We start from the raw sequence: 16080 nt of genomic DNA, 5'->3' as shown, positions 1-16080 counted from the left end.
TGTTTTTGTTTTTTAGGACAGAGTTTCTCTGGGTAGCCCTGGCTGTTCTGGAACTCACTTTGTAGACCAGGCTGGCCTCGAACTCAGAAATCCACCTGCCTCTGCTTCCCAAGTCCTGGGATCAAAGGTGTGCACCACCACTGCCTGGCCACAATCTTTTCTAAATCATTACAGTCATTTCTTTTAAGACAGCCTCAATCCACAGCTCAGGCTGCCTTGAACTGACCACGTAGCTAAGAATAACCGTGAACTTCTGATCCTCCTGCTTCCTCCAGTGCTGTGCTCGCTGCCTTTACATCCTATCACTGTCCTGAGCTGCTCTGCAAGCTTCTGCCTTTGCTTCAAGCTGGGCCACATTAGTCCTTCCTACATTTCCCAGAAACCCTTTTTTATTTTTGGAGCTAAAGCTCCAACCTTCCCAAGAAGAACTTTCTCTTTCTAGTCCTGGAATGTCCTAACATGACTTCCTTGGGACATTTACATGCATCGTGCTTTCTGTTTGAATCTTTCCTCTCCTTGGCTCATGACCTCAGCGCTGGGTTACTTAAGTCCCAGAAGAGAGGGCCACACCTAAACTACCCTTTGCATCCTTTTTCCTGCTGTTTTAAGCCAATAGTTGCTAACTGACGTGTGTGTGTGTGTGTGTGTGTGTGTGTGTGTTTATTTCCTCCACTAGAATGAAAATGCCTGAGATGTAGTCCATATTTTTAATGTCTAAAACAGTGCTTAGCACATAGTAGGCACCCTACAAAAACATGATAATTAAATGGATAAAAGGAAAAATAGTCAGGAGAGAGAAGGCAAGAGTAGCGGGTGGTGGAGTAGTTAATGCTGCTTTTTCCTTTTGTTCTGTTTTTATATTTATGGATTTTCGACAGGGTTTTATACTGCAGGGAAGGCTGGTCTAGAACTCATCCTCCTGCCTCAGCTTTCTGAGTGCTAGGATTATTGGTATGAATCACCACCATCAAATGCTTTTTTTTTTTCTGTTAACGTGTCAGGGAGCTTGATTTTGAAATCACAGGACGATGAAGCTGGAGACCCAGTTAATACTGATCCCCAGAGAGAGCAGGTTAACAGGCAAGGGCTCGCACCCATCTAAGCCATGCTCCTATGACACTAAATCCTTCAGAGCTAAGGCTGAGGGACTTCTCTACCTGTGAGATCAAAGCCTGGGTGCAGAGTGAGACTCCATCCTAGAAAAAGGAACCAGATCCGGCCCGGCTGGAAGTTACAGCAGGGAGAGTGGAGAATGGACAGGCAGGGCGCTGGAGGGACCCGCAGCTGGTAAGCTGCTAACTCGACTTGGCCAGCTTCAGGCAAAGAGCCTAGAGGAGGATGGGCACAGCTGCAGTTCCCTTTCAAACGCAGATTCTTCCATTTGGAGGCCCGGATGGCGGCACCTGCTCTCATTTTCTCAGTGCAGGGAAGGGGGGCGGGGGTATCCAAAGTAAAACACTGAAGCTAGGACTCCCTGCACCCAAGCCAGCATCCCCCAGCAAATGGCTTCAGGCCGTCAGACCACCTGGCACAAATGCCGGGCTCAGCTGTCCTGCCGCCCAAGCCCCACAGAGGGCGTGGCTGGGCCACACAGGCTGCTTAAGTCCCACAAGCCAGGGGCCTCTGAGTACTTACGGTTTTCTTTCTTTCCATGTTTGATTCTTCAGCCGCTTTCTGGTACCTTCAGAGAAGGGAGAGAAAAGATACCAGGTTAAACTTTGCTTTTACTCTTTTCGTTTTTAGAAACCTATTTTGCAGACCTGTTTCTGCCAGCTTTTGCCTCCCAGGAGTGGCATAGAATTATAGTGCCCACACTTCCTGGGCCCCGGACCATGCTCTGATATAACACGATGATTCACAAGGATGAGGTCAAACATGAGAAACCACTGCAGACGGTGCGGCGTGTAGACAGAGTTCAGGTGCTGGAGGGCTTACCCAACACTGCACAACCCTGGGCTACATCCCCGGCACTGTCCAAACTAGATATGAACTGGATGTCCTGAGAGTAGGGTCAGATGTTCAAGGTCAAACTCACAAATACAAACACAAATACACACACACATACACACACAGAACAAAGCTTTATGATTGGGTTATTTTCTTTTTGTTCCAATAACATCTATTTTATTTTATGTGTATATGTGTGTGCTTGAGGATACATATGTGTGTGCAGGGCACACAGAGGTCAGGAGAACACATCAGAGCGGCTGGATCTGGAGTTAAAGATGGCTGTGAACTGCCATCTATGTTGGTGCTGGGAATGACACTCCAGATCTCTACAAGAGCAGCCAGGGCTCTTGCAGTCATGTCATCACTCCTACACTTCCTTTTTAAAAAACAAAATCTTGCTATGTAGCCCACTCTGACCTAGCATTCACTGTAGACCCCATGCAGGCTTTGATCTTTAAACTCAAGGCATTCCTGCCTCAGCCTTCTCAGTATAGACATTGTCTTTGTCAGGGTTTCTATTCCTGCACAAAACATCATGACTAAGAAGCAAGTTGGGGAGGAAAGGATTTATTCAGCTTACACTTCCAAGCAGGTCAGGAAGCAGGAGCTGATGCAGAGGCTTTGGAGGGATGTTACTTACTGGCTTGCTTCCCCTGGCTTGCTCAGTCTGCTCTCTTATAGAACTCAGGACTACCAGCCCAGGGATGGCCCTCCTCCTTTGATCACTAATTGAGAAAATGCCTTACAACTAGGTCTCATGGAGGCACTTCCTCAATGCCAGCCACGACATTGGATTTGGCAACGACTTCTTAGATATGATACCAAGAGAACAGGCAACTAAATAAAAATAGATCAAGTGTATTTCAACAAAACGAAAGACGGATGTGCACCACAGAACAGTATCAGCGTGTCAAAGTGCCAGGAGAAAGGAGAACATTTGGTGCGCATATGTCTAATGAGGAATTAATATTGATCACACAATAAAAGCAAACAAAAAACACAGAATGAATTTTGTACGGTGTATTCATTCTAAAGATAATTTCAAAACTGTTACATTTTTATTCAAGGACTAAGTATTGCCAGGTGCTGGAGAAGCTGAGGCAGAAGGACTGAAGGCTTAAAGGCAGAAAAAGCTGGGGGCTGGAGAGATGGGCTCAGAGAGCTGGCACTGATCCCTGCCCCAGAGGGTCTGATGCCCTCTGCTGGCCTCCTACGAACACTGCCTGCATATGGAGCACAGACATACATGCAGGCAAAACACCCATAGGCACAAAATAGAAAGGAGGGAGGGAAGGAAGGAAGGAAGGAAGGAAGGAAAGAAGGAAGGAAGGAAGGAAGGAAGGAAACAAAAGAGAGAGAGAGAGGTGGCGAATGTGTATACAGCCTGTCTTGCATGCCCATACACAAGATTTGGGAACCAGTAAAAGAAGGAAGGAAAGGAGGGAGGGCGGGAGGGAAGAAGAAATAGTTCTCGGTGTCTACTATGTCCCAAACACCAGGGAGAAAAAAGAGGAAAATAACCAACCGCCTGTGTTATCACCAATCTATTCTCAGCTCTTGGGAGGCTGAGGCAGGGGACAGAAGCCGAGGCCTTGCATTTACCAGGCAAGCGGTCTACTACTGAGCTAGCATTTCCAACCTGTAAGAAGACTGTCCTGAGTTCAAAGCCAGCATGGGTACTATGAGGCCCTATCTAAAAAAAATGGAGGGGGGGGAGGGGAAAAGGAAAGAAAGAAGACAGAAAGGCAGACAGGCAGGCAGACAGGCATACAGAAAGAAAAGAGCTAAAGTTAACACAATCCCAGCAGTTTGCACAGGAAACTCCCACCACAGGGCTGGGGGCTGGCTAGTGGCTCAGTGGGTAAAGGTGTTGGCTGCCTGCCAGGTTTTACAAGGTAAAGGGAGGGGATCTACCCCAAGGGCTGTCCTCACCCTCCACATGTATGCTGTGGCATGTGCGCTGTGGAATACATCCCCAAATATATACGCACAAGTTAACTAATTAATTAACTAACTAACTAAGGTGATAAAGTTCTGTAATATAATTCAAACAAACTCATACAGGGCTGGAGTGTGGCTGTTGTCTAGTACTTGTAAATACCTGGATTTGGACTCTTAAAAAAAAGACGGGGGAGGGAAGAAAGACAGAGAGAGAGAGAGAGAGAGAGAGAGAGAGAGAGAGAGAGAGAGAGAGAAATCTAAATAATACATCTACCTACAGGATGAGTCCTTCAAAGAAAAAGAACAGCTGGGTGGTGGTGGCACACGCCTTTAATCCCAGCACTTGGGAGGCAGAGGCAGGGGGATTTCTGAGTTAGAGGCCAGCCTGGTCTACAGAGTGAATTCCAGGACAGCCAGGCTACACAGAGAAATCTCTGTCTCGAAAAACCAAAAACCAAACCAAACCAAACCAAAACAACAACAACAACAACAACAACAACAAACCAGATTGTTAATGAACAACTTAGTCTGTGGACCATAAAAATTAATGCTATTATAAATGTGTACAGTAAATTAATATAGCAGCTGTTTTTCTTTATCCTAGCTACCTTCCCAATAATGACACACAGTCCAAGATTTATTTGTAACGTAAGAGCACAATAATCAGTCATTATGATTCCATTTTAATTCTATAATCTAATCTGGCTACCTCCTCCAAGATATTTGCATTTTTATATTGCTCTGGCTCTCTGGGTTTCAGGTGTGTTCTCCCATGATGCCTCTTGGGGCCCCTTCCTTGTACTGATGTCCTCCCTTTTCTTTTTCTCTGTCTGTCTCTGTCTGTTTCTCTCTGTGTGTTTCTCTGTGTGTGTGTGTTTCTGTTTCTGTTTCTCTCTCCTTCCTTCCTTCCTTCCTTCCTTCCTTCCTTCCTTCCTTCCTTCCTTCCTTCTTTCCTTCCTTCCCTCCCTCCCTTTTTCCCTCCCTCCCTCCCTCTCTCCCTCCCTCCCTCCCTGGGAGTCCCACCCTAGTCTATTTTTGCCTTGTTATTGGCTTCTCCAGTTTTGATTGACAAGAGAGAGAATAAATGGGGAGCATTGTTTACTCAAACTTAAGATAGACTTAAGCATTTCAGGGCAGAGCTGGTGAGATGGAAAAAAGAGCATTTGAATAACACCATAGTAAACTTCACGCAGCACACAATAGCATTACAAGATAGTAGGCAGCACTGTCCATCCTTACGCACACTGCCCCACCCCTACAGCATACTCAACAAACCTGGTTTTGTGTTGTTAAAAAATAAAATAAAATAAACGAGCCAAACTATGCCTTTAATTCCATCGATCAGGAGGCAGAGGCAGGAGGATCTCAGGGAGTTGGAGGCCGGCCTGGTCTACAGATTGAGTTCCAGGACAGCTAGGGCTGGCTACACAGAGAAGCCATGTCTCAAAAACAAAAACCAAAGAACAAAAACCAAAAACCCAAAACCAAAAATCAAACCAAGCCAAACCAGAAGAGCCTACGGAGCACAGGGAGAACAGCTCAGAGTGCTCGCCTGTCGAGCATGGACCCACAGCACCGCATAAGCCACGTGGTGGCATACACCTGTAATTCCAGCACTGGGGAGGTGGAGGCAGGAGCATCAGAAGTTCAAGGTCATCCTTGGCTACAGAACGACTTTGAGGCCAACCTGGGCTCTATGAGACCCTGCCTAAATGGGGAAAATGCCGAGATTATTCCACAATGTACTCATGTGTTGAAATATATTATACTCCAGAAACATACAATTATAATTTTTCTGTTTTGTTGTTTTTGAGACAGGGTTTCTCTGTGTAACCCCCCTGGCTGTCCTGGAACTCTGCAGATCAGGCTGGCCTTACACTCAGGGATCTACCTGCCTCTGTCTCCCCAGTGCTGGGACTAAAGGCATGCGCCATTATCATCAGACTTCAATTAAAGTTTTTAATTAAAAACTTAATAAAAGGAGAGCTAAAGAAACAACCTCTAGGCTAGGAAGGCCTGAAATCCATCTACAAGGAGGGAAATGTGTGATAAAGCCTGAAGGCACAGGCGCCTGAGCAAAGACCTCCAGGCCGCAGAGTGTTCCCCGGTGCTTGGGGACACAAGGGATCCCGGGGCACTGGCAAACGGGAAGGAAAGTGGGTAGGTGGTGTGAAGGAGTTTTAAAGTAATGGAAGGAGCAATGGCTGGATGCTGACTCATCTTTTTTGGAGGGGTGGGAGGTGGTCAGAGTACAACTTTCAGAAGTCAGGTTTTGCCTTCTATACTGTCCCTGGAACTGAATTCAGGTCATGAGACTTGGCAGCAAGGGTCTTGATTTGATTTGCTTAGCCACCTCACTAGCTCCATTTGTGTGTGTGTGTGTGTGTGTGTGTGTGTGTGTGTGTGTGTATTTAAAAAGGGAGCTCCCAGGCTGGAGAGATGGCTCAGCGGTTAAGGGCACGAACTGCTCTTTGAAGGTCCTGAGTTCAAATCCCAGAAACCACATGGTGGCTCACAACCATCCATAATGAGATCTGATGCCCTCTTCTGGGGTGTCTGAAGACAGGTACAGTGTACTTACATATAATAATACATCTTTTTTTTTTTTAAGTGAGCTCCCAATGGGGTGGTGAGGTGGTGATGGAGACACGTGTCTTTAATCCCAGCACTTGGGAGGCAGAGGCTGTCTCAGTGGTTAAGAGCACTGGCTGCTCTTCCAGAAGACCCCTGTTCAATTTCCAGCACCCACATGGCAGCTTATAACTATAACTGTCTGTTCCAGGGGATCTGACTCCCTCACATGTGCAGGCAAAACACCAACGTACATAAAATAGAAATAAATAAATTTTGAAAAGGAGGGAGCTCATGATAATTCTTAACTGCAGTTCCAGGTGACCTGTTACTACTTGTTTCTGGTTTCAAGGCACACATATGGTGTACACACACACACACACACACACACGTGCATGCCGGTAAAATATGTCCATATAATAAAAGAAAAATAAAAAAAGTCATAAAGTGCTGTGGCGTGTAAGGAACAGGTTGGTGGGGTCTGGAAACAGGAGTGTCATTCGTGTGCAGCACTCCTGCCTAGCCCAGGCTGCAGTGTTGGAGGAGGAAAGCAGACAGATGTGAGCTGTGATTCAGAGGCACAACCAACACCTGCGAACGAAAGGTGGCGAACAGCTGACAGTTCAGGATGAGTCTCAAAACTGGGGGGTGGTGCTGCGCACCTTTAATCCTGACACTCTGGAGGCGCGGAGGCAGATGGATCTCTGAGTTCCAGGACAGCCTGGTCTACATTGTGGGTTCTAGGACAGCCAGGGTTACATAATGAGACCCTGTCTAAAACAACAACAACAAACCAACCAATCAAACACTCTTAGGCTTCTAAAATAAATCAATGGGAAAAATGTTCACTGGGAAGGCAAATTCTAAAGGAAGCAACGTTGGGAACTGGGTTGAATAATTTTATCAACTTGACACAAGCTAGGGTTTTAAGAGAAGGGACTTCCAATAGAGAAAACACTCCTATAAGACTTGGCTGTTAGCGAGCCTGTCAAGCGCAGCATATTCTTAATTAGTGATTGATGGGGAAAGGCTCAGCTCCTTGTGGGTGGGACCATCCCCGGGTTGGCAGCCCTAAGAAAGCAGGCTGAGCAAACGGTGAGGAGCAAGCTGGTAAGCAGCATCCCTCCATGGCCTCTGCGTCAGCTCCTGCCTCCGGGCTCCTGCCCTGTGTGAGTTCCTGCCCTGACGTCCTTCAGTGATGAATAGTGATGTGGAAGTTTAAGGCAAATAAATGCTTTCCACTCCAAGTTGTTTTTGGTCATGGTGTCATAGTAACCAGAACAGAGATCACGAAAAACCAAGCGTTCAGTGTCAGCCACGTTAACTGCATGGGTTAGCTGTCAGTGGGTGGCAGCCATGCTTATTACATTTAATATGTATCTGTGCATGCACACATACATGTGGAATTGATTTTCTCAATCTACGTGGTCCTGGAGGTCAAACTCATCATTAAACCGGGCCTTTATCTACTGAGCCCTCTTGCTGGACCAGGCGGGAGCCATTAGATGCAACCTCTGAGCGCCGAAGAGAGGCAAGAGCCAGATACAAACATTCCGGCCTTCTCTGCAGAACGCACAGTGCAAGAAGATGCACAAGACTCAGCGATGGAGACTTAACACTTAGCAATCTGGAGAGGCAGAAGCTGTTAGAACAGCAAGGGCAGGGAAACCAGGAGCCTGGCAGAGACGTCACGGGAAGGGGGAAACGGTTTGCCAGAGGTCACGGGACGACAAAGGGGAACTTGGTGATACTGATGTTAGTCTTGGTTGTTGTCTTCTCCGATAAAGAGAACTCAAACTTGGCACCATGACCCCTGCTACCACCTCCTTCTCCCCTCCTGTTGCTCGTGCAGCCCAGGCTCACTTGAAACTTGGTATGCACTGGAGGCTGGCTGCTAATCCTTATTATATATACATCTCTTATTATATATATAAATACATCAGCTACTCTTGTAGAGGACACAGGATACATATTTTTTCTCTAAGTGAAATAAAGGGACTTAAGAGACTGCCTTACGTAGGAATTGAGAACTAGAACTTAGACCTGACCTTGTACTTTTGTTTCCACCCTGTGACAATCATCTACTGTTTATTACAGCAATAAATTGGTATAGAGAGCCAGCCAGCCTCCATCATCACACAGGCATACAGCCAGCCTCCATCATCACACAGGCATGCTGCGGGTGAATTGTTCTCACACTGAGCTTGGTTGAATAAACATTCGGAGATTCCCTGTCCTTCACTGTCCTAAGAGAGGTGCAAATCTTAAAGTGCCAAATACTTGGGTTGTTTGCTTCTGTTTTGTTTTGTTTGAACTAGGGTTTTGTGGCCTTGAATGTGCAGTGTAGACCAGGCTGGCCCCTCCTACTCCTACTGCCCTGGGTATGCACTATCATGCTTAGCTTTTGTCCTTTACATGCTGCCCAGCATTTGTGGTACCTGGTGTCCAAGGAAGCCAGAAGAGGGCATCAGATCCCTTTGGACTGGAGTTACAGATGGTTGTGAGTTGCCAAGAAGATGCTCGGAAATGAACCTGTGATTTGTTTATTTATTAAATATAAGTACACGGTAGCTGTCTTCAGACACCCCAGAAGAGGGCATCACATCTCATTACAGATGGTTGTGAGCCACCGTGTGGTTGCTGGGATTTGAACTCAAGATCTCTGGAAGAACAGACATTGCTCTTAACTGCTGAGCCATCTCTGAAGGCCCCAGCTGGCATTCCTTTAACCACTGGTCCATCTCTTCCACAGCCCTCTTCCTCCTTGAGATGGCGTTTCTCCATGTGGCTCAGGCTAGACTCCACCTTCTGGGCTCAACTGACCCTCCCAAGCACAGGCTGCCACAGAGGCTGGTGACGCTCAGCAGACCCAACCCTGCAGCGTGCAGAATTAAAGCTATGGCCTTATCCCTGCTGGGCAAGTGTTCCACGCTGGATTTTCTTACCATCTCTAAAGTGTAGGGCACTTTGAAGACTCAGGTTGAGAAGAAAAAAAAAGAACTTGCAATGACATTCTGTAAGCAAGACCAAGTGTGGTGGTACTGTGTGCAATCCCAGCACTCAGGAGGATCTGTGTCCATGGCCAGCCTGGGCTACACAAAGCCTGCCCTCAAAAGGAAAGTCCTATAATTAAAATCTCATGCCGCTTCTCTTCCCAGATTCCCTGGAGTCATCTGGGACCACAGATGACCATCCCACCCCCCTCCCTCACATATGGAATCTAATCTTGCAATTGTTCATTAATGCACAGCTGTGGGGCAGGCAGCTGACAGAGGATACTAAAATTATCTGGAGAGTAATAACATGTCTGAAATATTTCTAAGGCCAGAGAACAGCAGTTGCTGAGCCGTGACTCTTGCTGGTGTGCTTTCTGATAGAGCACGGGGGACTCTGGGCCTAAAGAAGAAAGCACGGAAACTCCCAAGGTTTAGGCAACGTATTTTCTCCTGGAACAATTTCACCACTAAAATGTTACAGAGAAGCAAAAGAGGAAGCCATCAAGGGGGGATCTGAGAGCCTTTTTCATCATTATTAAATAAGGACACACACACTCTCACACACACACTCATATACACACACTCACTCACTCACACACACACACACACATACACATGCCAACTAAATCCTCACCCTCTTTCGCACAGGACTCAGTCTAAAGGTGTGCTGCCTCAGCAGGAGCCCTGAAATGGGGAAGTCAGACTGGTGGGGCTGAGGTTTCAGTGGGCTAGACTGACCAGTTCCTCAGCATGTGAGTGACCAAGTGACCTTTACTCACAAATTCCTTATAGGCCGGAGTGGGACAAAGGTTAGGCAGGTGTGTTTTCAAACTCTGTCAGCTGCTGGGCGTTCATTTCAGTTACTATCCTACTCAGAACCTAAAACACAAACACTGTCAGGACAGAGCTGGGCTCAGTCCTGCCACCTTTCTAGAACTGGCTGTGGAGGTTCTGAGGGCCTCGGGGAAGACGGCTTAAACACAACAGGGGCCAGATTCCCTTTAATTTCAAAAATACTGAGTCAAACGGGAAACTCTAAGAAACCAAACTCTGCCAGTTAACCTTTATCAAGGAAAGAATCATGTGATGCCAAAGCCACAGGGAAGAGAAACCAAAGCTCTTCAAACTGCTGCTAACAGGACCTTTCTTAGGCCAGGGCCAATGCTTTATAAAGCAGAGATCTACAAATATACACATTTATAAAGAGGTAAGATTGGAGATACAAAGAACAAAGACAAAGGCTCTGTTGCCAGAAACGACTCTTTTGTACATATAACTGTAAGATGAATCCCTTCCTTACCCACAGACAGGGTTTCTCTGTGTAGCCCTGGCTGTTCTGGAACTCGATCTATAGACCAGGCTGGCCTTGAACTCCCAGAGCTCCTCCTGCCTCTGCCTCCCAAGTGCTGGGATTAAAAGTGTGCACACTGTACCATGCCCTAATTTTATTTATTTTAAAATAACTCTTAAACAAACAAAAACATGATGCTGTGGTCATCTTTGGGGAACTCTACAGTGCTAAAGCAGGATTAGCAGCATGCTTCCATTTAATATGAAACCTAGGGAAAAAATCCAGGCTGAGCCCTTCATTTTTATTGTTGGTCCTACTTCTGTATTTTATTATTAAGTATTCATACTACTGTGTGTGTGTGTGTATGTGTGTGTGTGAGTGTGTGTTCTATGTGTATGTGAGTGCGTGTATATGTGTGTGAGTGTGTGAGTGTGTGTTTGAATGTGTTTGTGTGTGTGTGTGTATACTCAAGTGTGCCTGGAGAGGCTAGAAGAGGGCCTGCTCTCCTCTGTGCTAGAGTCAGAGGTGGTTGTGTGTCACATCATGGGGTTCTGGGAACCAAACCCTGGTCTTCTGAAGAGCAATCTGGACTCTTAACCTCAGAGCCAGCTCTCCAGCCTGTCTATCTGTCCCATTTCCACGCCTTTACTTTCTGCCCCCCCCCACCTTGTCCCCATGGAATGTTCCTAAGGCACAAATCATCTCCCCAAACCAGTTCAACCCGTTACGATAAACGCCCCTGGGGGAGAAACACTAAACAGGATAACAAAGTCAAATGTTAACTCCAGCAGGTTTTCTCAACTTCAAAACAGAGATAAAGCCACTCCCGTGCAGGCTTTGGGAGGATCAAAAATACTGTATGTACATTTCTACCCAGAATCCAGCAGCGGGGAGCATCACTCCATGGAAGAGTGTGTGCTGAGCTTGTACATTAGGTTCAAACCCCAGAATCTCCTTACACACAATAGAAGACTGATAAGTCGCTTGTGACTGAGTTCAGGGCTTACAACTTTGTATCTGTGCGATTTGTCTTTACAACCTTCATATAGAGAAGACAGTTAACCTACAAGTCTATGGAGAAGGTGACCTATAAGATCCTTTTAAGAAGACCATCGATTCTGACAATGGCAGGGGTGGTGTGTAGAGCTTTGTGAGACTGGCGGAGCTCCAGGCCAGCTAGGACTATGCAGAAAAACTGTCTCAAAAAAACAAACAAACAAAAAAGCAACAACAACAAAACAAACAAAAAAGCAGTATACCCAGGCAGAAGCAGTCAAGAACATTTTCTGTTCTTGCAGAGGACCCAAACTGTACCACTCATCAGTATAGCTCCATAACTCCAGTTCTAGGGGAGCCAATGTCTCCAAAGACACAGAATGCATGTGGTACATACATTCCAGCAATGAATGAATGAATGAATGAATGAATGAATGAACAAATAAAAACTACCAAGATAAATGTCACTCCCCACCCCCCAACTTTCTAACGAGTGTCAAATCTTCTGGAGAGCTGTGTAGACCAGGCAGGGGCAGGGTGAGAGGGTGTGAGGCAGAGCTGAGAGCTTGCAGCTATCCAGCTAGAGACAAGCTGAGCACCAGCCAGGGAGACGCCATTGCCACGGCACAGAGGAGCCAAGTGGAAGTCCCTGAGAACTGCCTGCAGGAAGAGGGCATCTGAGACACACCAGGGACAGAAGGACGGAAGGACTCAGCCCAAGACACTGAGATCAGCTTTCCAAATTAGGTGGATCCCAGGCCCTCCCTCAGTCAGGGCAAGCTCCAAGACCCTGGCTGTCACCCCCGGAGCACCAAGAATATCTAACTTCAGGTTCTGATGACTCTACTGTGTCAAACACACGTTTTCTTTCTCCTCGCCACTATGCCCAGGTTTTGATTTTCTTAGCAGAATCAATAAAGTTTTTAAGTGCTCAAAAACAAACAGCAAAGAGGAGTGCCTGTCACAGGAGCGACTGTGTTGAGCAACGGTGTCCTCCTAGGTCCAAGGGCGAGGCCAGTGGGAGTAAGAGAGCGGAACAAGCAGCAGGAGAGGCTCTGATGAGGGGCACACTTCCCAAACTTGTCCCTTCTGAGGAGGAAGATGGAGGCAGGGCACAGAGACTGGCTTGAGAAAGAGAAAAGATCAAGAAACTAGGAGGAAAGTCTAAGAATAGGGTCAATGAGTGAGCCAAAGACCCATTGCTAGAGCAGCCATTAGTGCCAGCGGCGACTGGGAGCATGGGGGATCTTAGAGGGGTTTTCTCCTGCCTCACTTACCTTTCTTTGGTTGCCACAACTTTTGCATTTGGAGGAAGGAAAAATGATTAATACATTATACAAGGGAAATATGCTTTACCTGAAGTGACCGACACACTCTCAGTGGGGAACAGCAAAACAAAAATGAGGCTGTGGGCTGGAGAGACGGCTCAGCAGTTAAGAGCACTGGCTCAGCAGTTAAGAGCACCGACTGCTCTTCCAGAGGTCCTGAGTTCAAATCCCAGCAGCCACATGGTGGCTCAAAACCATCTGTAATGGGGTCTGATGCTTTCTTCTGGTACGCAGGTATACACGATGATAGAGCACTCATATACATGAAAATTCAAAGAATGTGGGGGGCTGGGGAGATAGCTCAGTGGTTAAGGACACTGACTGCTCTTCCAGAGGTCCTGAGGTCAATTCCCAGCAACCACATGGTGGCTCACAACCATCTGTAATGGGATCCATGCCCTCTTCTGGTGTGTCTGAAGACAGCCACAGTGTACTCATATACATAAAATAAATAAATAAATAAATAAATAAATAAATCTGACACACACACACACACACACACACACACACACACACACGGGCAGTGGTGGTACACATCTACACATCTTTAATCCCAGCACTGGGGAGGCAGAGGCAGGCGGATTTCTGAGGTTGAAAGCAGCTTGGTCTAGAGTGAGTGCCAGGACAGCCAGGGCTACACAGAGAAAGGAGAAACCCTGTCTTGAAAAAAACAGAGAGAGAGAAAGAGAGAGAGAGAGAGAGAGAGAGAGAGAGAAAGAGAGAGAGAGAGAGAGAGAGAGAGAGAGAGGGAGGACGATGATGCTGGACACTAGTGACCACTGAAGGCAGGAACTTGGCCTGGAATGTGGCACACACTTGCTGCAGTAGAGGGAGGCAGGCTGTCAGCGGCTTGGTAGGATGCAGGCCTCACAGCACAGGCTGAGGACTTCAGAGCCAGACATGGCAGACGAGGGAATCTGCACTGGAGATGCAGGAGGGCTGCCATTGTGGCTCCAGGCCCTAAAGCATTTCAGGGGCACGTGCAGAGAGAGCAGGCAGCCTCTACACAAGCACACCACTCAAGTCACGAGAAAACCCCGCAGGGGGGACCGGGGAGGGTGAAGAGGTCCGGGTGGGGCAGCTTCTCTGCAGAACCGGGGATTCCCAGACCTGTTAATCACATCTCAGCACAGTCTCGGTTTCCTTTGCTTTCTTCCCATTCCTGTAGCCCCCACACCCCAACAGCTCACACTTGCGTTCCCTTGAAAGCCCCATTGATTGTCTCCATGTTACCAATCTCTCACTGTGCCAATGAACCTTTCGTGCTGCTGCTAGAAGCACCTTAGGAAAGCACAGGTCTCATCTTGTCAGTGTCCTTGCAGGAAAACTTCCCACTGCCTCTCGCTGTTAACCCAGCTAAACCCAGCCACAGCACAGCGTTCGAGCTTACCGTCCGGCCTAACTGAACCTGAACCTCCCGTTCTGGGGGCCCCTCCCGTTCTGGGGGCCCCTCCCGTCATGATCGTCGTGATCGCTCGCTCTCCTTCCCTCTGCTCTCCTTCCCTCCTCACTCTCCTTCCCTCGTCAAGCCTGCTCTCCATGCCTCTCCTAGTTCCCTTTGCTCTATGCTCAACTCCTCTCATTTTGCAAACCCACCTCCTCTACTGATCTCCCTGAGGATAAAAAAACAAGCAAACAAACAAACAAAAAAAAACCACTTGCGTCCAGAGGTACAGGCAGGAGTTCAAGGTTATCCCCAGCTACTTAGCAAGTTCAAGGCCAGCCTGAGCAGGAAGAGAGTTTGTTTAAATAAAACAAAGAAAAGCCCCACTTTAGTCGCACAAAGAAGAGTCTAGAAAGGCCTGGGAAGCCCACAGAAGAGGCTTACAAACACAGTCAAGGGAACTGGGGTTGTAGCTTAGTGGTGGAATGTTTGCCTGGAATACATCAGTTTCTGGGGTTCAATCCCTAGGACTTAAAGGAAACGGGCAAGTGCCAGGCAGGCTGGTGTCTGTTGAGCAGAGAGGGGAATCTGGGTGTTCAGCCTTGAAAGAGGTCTAAGACCCTGTCTCAAAAAAAAAAGGGGGGGGGGGGAGGTTTTGAAATATCCTGACATTCCTCCCACCAGAAGGTGGAGCCCTTCCTCCAGAACAGGCGCCCGCCTTAGTGACTCAGTCTGAGGACACAGATACTGAGGATACAGAGGATGGCCTCTCCGGCCAGGAGCACACACAGAGCTTCTGGCTCCTCCCCTCTCGCTCTCTCTCCCCTCCAGACGCTGGCCTCAGGATCCCAGCCAGCAAGCCAAGCAGTCACAGGGACAGCCTTGGGGAGGTGTTCCAGCCCTGGCTCCAGCTGAGATCCCAGATGACGCAACTTTCTGATTTGTGAGTGAATGAGTTTTCAGATGTCTGAGCTCCGCCTCCCCCTTACCCCCCCAGTCTGTGAGCAGCCTGGCTGATGCTAAGTTGAGAAGAGACAAGCCCTATCAGATAGTTACAAACCAAGCACTGTCATTCATTACTTCAAGCCTCTCAGTTATAGATTTAATGAGGCTGGGTGTGTGAAAGGCCAGCTTGCACTGTTGAGTTCAGCTCCTAGAAGGATGAGAGGATGAGGTACTGGGTGGTCTGGAATTCTTATTTTTACATTATGTATATGTATGTGTATATATGTATATATATAAGGTGTGTGTGTTTGTCTATACATGTCTGTGGATGGTGTGTGTGCCTGGTGTTGATAGAGGTCAAGAGAGACTGTCAGCCTGGAAGTAGAGTTACAGAAGATTGTGAGCTGTACTGTGGGTGTTGGAATTTGAACTCAGATCCTCTAGAAGAGCAGCCAGTGTTCTTCACAAATGAGGTGTATCCCTAGCCCCTGTTCTGGAATTCTTTATGTAAACCAGACTGGCCTGGGGCTTGCAGTGATCTCCCATCTTTGCCTCCCAGGTGCTGGGATTATAGTTCTGCACTATCATACTCTATAAGCTGTTCAGATTGGTCTTTTTTTTTTTTAAAGATTTATTTATTATTATTATATGTAAGTACACTGTTAGCTGTCTTCAGAC

General features: G+C 47.3%; 1 protein-coding gene across 2 annotated transcripts in view; it reads right to left on the bottom strand.

Annotated features, from left to right (window-relative positions):
* Positions 1 to 16080, bottom strand: part of Lima1 (LIM domain and actin binding 1) — a 98880-nt gene that overhangs the window by 43598 nt on the left and 39202 nt on the right. For both annotated transcript variants that reach the window (XM_052160168.1, XM_052160169.1), the window contains exon 3: positions 1636 to 1681. In XM_052160168.1, the coding sequence (XP_052016128.1) occupies positions 1636 to 1681 (46 nt within the window). The remainder of the gene's footprint in view (positions 1 to 1635; positions 1682 to 16080) is intronic.

The sequence above is a fragment of the Apodemus sylvaticus genome, chromosome 17, assembly GCF_947179515.1.
Source record: "Apodemus sylvaticus chromosome 17, mApoSyl1.1, whole genome shotgun sequence".
NCBI lineage: Eukaryota > Metazoa > Chordata > Mammalia > Rodentia > Muridae > Apodemus > Apodemus sylvaticus.
This window is presented reverse-complemented; position numbering and strand designations above follow the sequence as displayed.